Below are 8,194 nucleotides of genomic sequence, written 5' to 3'. Positions count from 1 at the left end.
AAAAAACCAAAAAAAAAAAAAAAAAAAAAAAAAAAAAGATTTTTATTTTGTATGTAGGTATAAGTGCCTGTGTGTATGTGTGTACATCAGGTATATGTGCCTGGTGCCCATAGAGGCTAGAATAGGGCATCCGAGCCCTTGGAACTGGAGTTACAGGTGGTTGTGAATTGCCATGTGGGTGCTGGGGACCAAAGATCTCTGCAGGAACAGCAAGGGTTCTATCTGCTGAGCCGTCCCTCCTGCCCTGATTTTCATATTTTTTAAGTTGTTTTGTAAATCTGGTGACCTGAGTTCAGTCACTAGTCCACCTAAGGAGCTGGTGACAGTGGCACACGTTACCCCAGCACTCCTGTGTCAAGACTAGAGAATGAGCCAGAGAACAGAACAGCAACAGAAGCCCTGCCTGAAAACAAGAAGAGGGGCCAACTTACACAGGTACCCACATGCATACACGATAAGGAAGTCAGTCCAAAAGGAGAGGGAAAATCATAAACATGAAGAAGCAGTTTAAAGTAGTTGTAGATGAACATATACCAAAACAGACCCCCCATCCTTTTCTGACAGAAATATGACACACAGTGACATTGTCACTTAATAGCTGGAAGTACATATTTTAAAGGAGTATGTGCTTTGGCCAAATGGTTTCAGTTTGAGAGTCTTCCATAAAAAAAGTGATGAAAGCCTGGCACAGGCTGACCACATAAAGGTGCTTGCCACCAGCCCGGGGGCTCTAATTGATCATCAGGGCCCACTTGGTAGAAGGAGAGAACGAACGCCAAAAAAGGCTGTTCTCTGACCGACACACCTGCCCTGTGGCGCAAAGGAGCGCCACATGCAGGCGAGCATGAGCCCCACCCTCCGTAAATGTAATAAGAACAATTATTTAAGGTTACAAAAAGTTCAAGCAAAGATTTATGTACAGTGGTATTCATAACATTGGTTTCAGCAGCCCAAAACTCGAAGAAATCTGAATGTACAGAATAAGAGAATGAGAAATAGTTTTTAAAACTTTGTTGTACACAGTCTCCTTGTTTGTCCCAGTTGGCATCCCATGTCTCAGCCATCTGCTCCAGCACAATTGGAATCAAGACTGCTGCTGCTTTTCCTTTCCTTTTTAAAAAGAAAATATATATTTTTTTATTTGATGTGAATTGGTGTCTTGCCTGCACATTTGTCCGTGTGAGGTTGTTGGATCCCCTGGAACTGGAGTTACAGTTAACTGTGAGCTGCCATATGGGTGCTGGGAATTGAACTCGGGTTCTCTGAAAGAGCAGCAAGTGCTCTTTATTTAACCTCTGAGCCATCTCTCCAGCCCCAGCTTTTCCTTTCCTTTCTTTTTTATAGTTTTGAGACCTAGGCAGACTCATGCTCAGGCTACCATCAAATTCACGGTATAGCTGAGGGTGATGGACCTTATCCTTATCCTCTTGCCTACATCTCCAAAGTACTCGAATTGTGTGCAAGCACGGAAGGTGCTAAATACATTTTAAGAATGGAAAAAATGCTCAAGATAACTTCTATTAGTGTGGGTCACACTCAGGTTGTCAGGCTTGTGTCTTTGAATGGCAAGCACCTGTACCAGCTAAACCATCTTGCTGTCCTCCGTTGAATTCTCTTTTTTTTAACTGTTGTTTTTTAGATAGGTTGGGTCTCGTGTAGCCAGGCTTGCCTCACATTGTCCGGGTAGCAGAGGCTGGTCTTGAGCTCAGCTCTCTGGCCTCCAGCTTCTGGGTGCCAGGATTTCAGGGATAGTTTGTGTGTGTTACTTTTAAAAATTAAAAATAGGGCTGGAGAGATGGCTCAGTGGTTAAGAGCACTGACTGCTCTTCCAGACATTCTGAGTTCAAATCCCAGCAACCACATGGTGGCTTACAACCATCTGTAACAGGATCTGATGTCCTCTTCGAGTGTGTCTAAAGAGAGCGACAATGTAACTCATATATACATTAAATAAATAAAGAGATAGATAGATAGGTAGGTAGGTAGATAGATAAATATTTTAAAAAACATTAAAAATATTTGCATGTGAACTTAAAGTAAAATCCCATTCTTTGCTTTTGTGTAGTTGGCCAGCTTTAGTCTGTCTCCTTCTTCTCCATACCCTACCACTGTGGGCCCAGTGGAGAGCAGTGGATTAAGAGCTCGCTATCGTTCTCCACCCACGGTCTACAACTCACCCACAGACAAAGAGGACTACATGACAGACCTGAGAACTTTGGACACGTTCCTTAGAAGTGAGGAAGAGAAACAGCATAGAGTGAAGCTGGGTACCGTATTTTATTTACATATTTTGGTTGTTACTTTACATAATCGTTAAACTAATACTTGATTAACTGTTAAACTTTGGCCGTTAAGACCTGAGCAATCTTAAGTCTTTCTCTGCTCAAAGTTTAAAAGCCCTTTCATATGAGATAGCATGCCTCCAAATTGTGGCTGTGTATGTTTTGAAGCAGCGTATAGCAAGCTTTTCAAACGATAGCTCTTTACTAGTCTTTTTGGAAGATTGATGTGCAAGGCGGAGTTGGCAAAAAGCATTATTGTCCCTAAAAGTACTATTGGTTTTGGGGGGAGGTGGCTTTGATTTGGTTTTTAATAACATTATAAAATTTGTCTCCTAAAAATTCCTTAAAGCATATAGTTTACCTAGGGAAACAGTGTTAGCAAGTCTTAATCTATTTGAGGTGGATTTGATTATTACAAAGTCAATTATTTGAAACCAAATTAGGTTATTGAACTGAGTAATGATCCCCCCAGGAAACTTGCACAGAAAACACATTAGGTGCAAAAGCGTGGCCACGGTGAGGAAGCCAAGGGACTGGAGCATGGCTCTTGGTGTCGCTTGCAATCTCTCTAGGGGGTTTTAATTTAATTCTGCCTGCAAGTGCCACAAATGTCAAGGAAACAGATCAATATTATCTCGTTACTTTCTTCTGTTTTGAAACTTTGAAATATTTGAAGTGTATTGAAAATTATAGAGTAGCACAAAGAACAGCTAGTACATATCTTTTATGATTTTCAGATATTTTTCATTTCCTTTTTATTTTTCTTTCACATTTAGAAGTATTGTTATCGATGTTTGTAAGTATTATTGTTGTTGCTTTTCATTGTCAAGCTTGACAAGACCTAGTTATTATCTTTATTTCCTCCTAAGTTAATTGTGCTGAGGTTAGAGATTCTGATCTCTATCTATTAATGTTTGGGGCTTCTTTTCTTTCTCTGTGGGGAAGGCTTTTTAATCTTAGGCTTGCTTGGAGGCTCTATGGTCATTTTTGTATAAATGGTTCTGACACATTGAAAAGAACATGGACTCTAAATTCTGGTCTCTCTGTCTTTGTCTATTTCTATACGTTTAACTACTCTGCTGTGTTTGTAAGCTTTAAGTAATTTAAATATTCTGCATAAATTAATAATTTTTTTTGCAAACCTACTCTCAGGCTATGTAAATATCCATTATAAATTTTAATGCTGCTTTTAACATTAGTTCAAAATTCCTTTCAAAATTATTGCTGTGTTCTAATGGGGACTTTTTTTTAATCTTTGTGTTTTTAAGACAGAGTCATTCTATTAAACTCAGGCTGGCTTAGAATTTATTATGTCACTCAAGCAATCTTCAAACTTATGGTTCCTGACTCAGTCTCTTGAGTGTTAGAATTATAAGCCTGTCAGTTTGGGGACTTTTTAATTGTATCATCCCATCTATATTTTCCCCCATACATTTGTGTGTAGGAATTTGTGCGTGTATTTATGCCCATTGTACATGTGTTCATATGCTGAGCCTTAAGTGTCCTTCCTCCGGTGCTGTTCACTCTTGTAGCTTTTGATGTGGACTCTCACTGGCCTGAAACGTGGCAGTTACATTAAGCTGGCAAGGCAGCTGCCCCAGGGATCCACTTACCTCAGCTTCCCTAGTACTACGTCAGTGGGTTTAATAGCACATGCCTTTAATCTGAGTACTCCAGAGGTAGAGGCAGGCAGGTCTCTGGGTTATAGGCTAGTCTGGTCTATATAGTGAGTTCAAGATAGCTTAGGGCTACAAGGTGAGATCCTGTCTGAAAAAAAAAAAAAAAAAGAGAGAGAGAGAAAGAAATGGTGTCTGTATTCTTGGTATCTTTCTTTGAACATTGTCTTATCCATCTGTGCCCCACCTTTCCCATTTTTGCCTGTCATTCTTGCCCCACCCCCTCACTTTCTAGATATACAAAATAAAAAGCTCCATCCTGTACTCTCCCTGGCTAGCTCTGAAGTCGCTCTGGCTTTCCTGAGACTGGGTTGTTGGGGTTTTTGTTTTTAAGTTTTGTTTCCTTTTCTTTTCTTTTTAGAGGAGAATGGTCTTTAGAAGTTAATTTCTAAGTATGGTGTATGCTGTTGCTCCTTAGGCATCATATTTTAGGTTCTTCAAACATCCAGCTAGCAAATAATTCATATAGATGATTCCAAGTCCATAGTCACAACTCGGTTTCCAGGAGTGAGAAGCTACACACTGGCTCACAGGGAGTCATTTAACAAGGTGTAGCCCTTGTGACCCTTGTGACACTTCACATGTCCCAGCCTGAGGACGGGACGTTTCTCCTTACAACTTCTGGATGATTTTTTTAATTGCAATACCACTGGAACTCAAACATATTATTAGACAGTTGACCCAGTGATGACCTGTGGAACTTACTTTTTCTTATCTGATGTGGGCTGCTCCATTTAGTTGCATTTCTTTTGCCTTCTTTAACCTAGAATGTGTGTGTGGCATGTTTATTAAAGAGATCAGGCTATTGGGGAAATTGGATCTGTCCAGTTGTTTTGTCATCATGAACTCCAAGTGTTTTCTGGTAGCTGAGTTGTATGTCTCTGTGCATTAGCTTAGGAGATGCATGCTGCGTGGGTCTGGTTAGAGGAAATTGTATCACGTGGTCACCGTGATTGCAAGCAGCTTCCTCCATAGTGGTTTCCTTTGATTTCCTGCTTGCAGCCTCCCTGCTTGCAGTAATCCACCAGAGAGCTTGCCCAAATGCATCAATGCAAAGAGGGTTACAAAGAGAGACTTCCTTGTGAGCTCTTCCATGTTTAGTGATCTGTCAATCTTCTGAAAAGAACAACCTTGTTATCTCTCAGCTCAGTTGTTTTTAGTCACTTTGGACTCTAAAGTTTAGCTTTTCTTAAATCTACTTGATTTTTTTTTTAAGATTTTTTTTTCCAATCCTTTTTTTCCTACATCAGTGATGCTGAGCCCACTTTTTCAAAGTTGGTCCAACAGTTCAATTATCTGTAATTCTTGGACACGAAATAAATACCTAAGCTTTTGTAGTGTTGAATTTTACATTGGAGTCTCGGTTGCTAGTAATCTGCATGATTCTCAGTTTTAGCAGTTTTGTCTATTCTGAGCAGGCTGGATGGGGACCTTGTTTCTCACACTCTAAGAATAAGTTCTTCATATGTGTACTCATTGTTGAGAGCGTGTTTGTTTAGCCATGCTACATGCTGGTAGAAGAGAAAGCATCCTCACCCTACAAGAGTTCATCTTCTCTTTGGGAATACAAGCTAACTAGTCCTAAGGGCCGTAAGTCTCAAAGGGGCACTGATGGGCATGGGCTCCTAGACACCGTTGTCTTATGTTTCCACAGAAGGTTTTAATCAACACAGGAATTACTACCAGCTACCATGTAAAGTTCAATTTGTATAGCCTTAAGTTGAAAAAGGCTTTTTTTTTTTTTTTTTTGGTTTTTTGAGACAGGGACTCTCTTTGTAGACCAGGCTGGCCTCGAACTCAGAAATCCACCTGCCTCTGCCTCCCAAGTGCTGGGATTAAAGGCGTGCGCCACCACGCCCGGCTGAAAAAGGCTTTTTAACAGAGTGCTGCTGGTGCTCCATTCAGAGGAACTTCCAAACATTTGGTTTTCCCTGAATTAGTAAAAGTCTTAATAAAGCAAGTTTAATTTTACAACAAAAATAGACACTCTCAGCCATTCGTACTGCTTGGGCCTCTTAAGTTGATACTGCTCAGAATATGTTTTTAATTTTTTTTTTTAAATTTTATTTATTTATTTATTTATTATTTGTTTATTATATGTAAGTACACTGTAGCTGTCTTCAGACATTCCAGAAGAGGGCATCAGATCTCATTATGGGTGGCTGTGAGCCACCATGTGGTTGCTGGGATTTGAACTTCGGACCTTCGGAAGAGCAGTCGGGTGCTCTTACCCACTGAGCCATCTCACCAGCCCTGTTTTTAATTTTTAACACAAGGAACCAATAATCTCCAAAGAGAAGACAATGTTGAGGCCAGGGGAGATGCTTCAGGTTGTATCTTCTGACTCCTTGAGTACAGTGTGGGAAGGAGGCAGGGATTCTTATCTTCTGATTCCCTGAGTATTGTCAGGGGTTGCCTAGTTCCTAGGTGCCCAGCATCTCTCAGTTATTACTGACACATAAAAATATATATATATTGTAAGGGCTAAAACAGTTTCAATTCCATTTCAGGGAGCCCAGATTCCACCTCTCCTTCTACCAGCCCTACCTTCTGGAATTACAGTCGTTCTGTGGGTGATTATGCACAAACCTTAAAGAAGTTTCAGTATCAGCTTGCCTGTAGATCACAGGCCCCATGTGCTAACAAAGATGAAGCCGACCTCATTTCTAAGCAAGCTGCAGAAGAGGTAAAGGGGAAATAAAAATGATTTAATATATTATGACTTATCTTGCTAGTCTTTTAATGGTTAGAAACATTTGGCATTCATAGTGAACTAGCTTTTGCTTGAAATGTTTACACTGTATGATACATAGTTAAATAATCTGCCCTGCCTAAAATACCATGCCATGATCATTAGAAAAAAGGCTCTCAAAGGCTGGGCATGTAACTCAGTGGTAGAGTAGCATACACAGGCACTGTGGTTGATCGCTTGCACTACACCAAAATAAAAAATAATAAATGTTCAAGTATCTATTGTACTTAACATATATTAGACTGTTACATTTAAAATTCATACACTTGAGAATCTGTACTTCATTTATTTAATATCATATGGAGTTTTATATTTTTACTTTGTACTTAAGCAAAACACATACACACATACAAACCCTACCAACATAAAGAACTTTTAAAGATATATTTGTACAATAACAACATCCGTGAATTAGTAATAAAAAACATTTACTAAATGCTAGTTAAATGAATATTAGTGTTTCTGAAGGGTTTTTGTTTTGTTTTTGTTTTTTAAACAGGTCTGGGCAAGAGTGACTATGAATAGACAGCTTCTCGATCACATGGATTCATGGACAGCCAAGTTTAGAAATGTAAGTTGTAGGGTGGAGAGGTGACTCAGCATTGGTTAAGAGCATTGGTTGCTCTTCCAGAGGATCTGGGTTCGATCCCCAGCACCCACATGGTAACTCACAACCACTTTTGACTATAGTTCCAGGAGATCTAATGTCCTCTTCTGACCTCCATGGGCTCTAGACACACATATAATACATACTGGCAGTCATACACACACCCACACACAAAAATATATAAATCTTTAAAGACAAAATGTGTTTCGTGCCAGTCATTGAACTATATCAAACTATCAACTGAGGTTATTCATAAGAATGTTTAAATTAATTATCATTAAAAGTAATGGTGCATATATAGGGTAGAGATGACAGTTTTCTTGGGATTATGTATAGCTTTCCACATTTAATCAGTGTAGTAAAGTAAAGGAACAGTATGTTTCTAAGATGTTTCCATTTTATTTCCCAGAAAGATTTTCTGTCAGTATATTGTGTACCTAGTATTGTAAAGGAGACAAGAAGATGGTCTTCAGAAAACACTTGTGTGTTTGACGCTACTTAGAGTATCTGTGCAGCAGTTTCTCTCTCTCCTAGAAAAGAGTCCTCTTCCTGTCTATGTCAGTTCTCCCACACAGATGGTAGTTCTCAGCTTCTCAGTCTGCTGCTCCTCTCACTCGTCATAGGGTCCGTGAGTCCCAGGTTCTCCTCCATGGCTTAGACAAATGTATCCCATTAGAATACTTTAAGTAAGGTATCAAGAAGGAGGGGTAACTAGCCAGGCATGTGGCACATGCCTAAAATACATGGTAAGAAGCCTGAGGCAAAATGTGAAAGTTCAAGACTAGCTTGGGCTATAACCTGGACCATTATTTCAAGATTTAAAAAGTAAAAGAGGGGCTGGTGAGATGGCTCAGTGGGTAAGAGCACCCGACTGCTC

At 39.7% G+C, this 8,194-nt stretch overlaps 1 protein-coding gene across 1 annotated transcript in view; it reads left to right on the top strand.

Annotated features, from left to right (window-relative positions):
* Positions 1–8,194, top strand: part of Tmem209 (transmembrane protein 209) — a 28,580-nt gene that overhangs the window by 5,302 nt on the left and 15,084 nt on the right. Inside the window, exons 6-8 of the mRNA XM_021164760.2 lie at positions 2,066–2,267; positions 6,469–6,644; positions 7,210–7,281. Of these exons, the coding sequence (XP_021020419.1) occupies positions 2,066–2,267; positions 6,469–6,644; positions 7,210–7,281 (450 nt within the window). The remainder of the gene's footprint in view (positions 1–2,065; positions 2,268–6,468; positions 6,645–7,209; positions 7,282–8,194) is intronic.

This window comes from Mus caroli, chromosome 6 (assembly GCF_900094665.2).
Source record: "Mus caroli chromosome 6, CAROLI_EIJ_v1.1, whole genome shotgun sequence".
Lineage (NCBI taxonomy): Eukaryota > Metazoa > Chordata > Mammalia > Rodentia > Muridae > Mus > Mus caroli.
The sequence above is the reverse complement of the archived record's forward strand: the minus strand, read 5'-3'. Positions and strand labels throughout refer to the sequence as shown.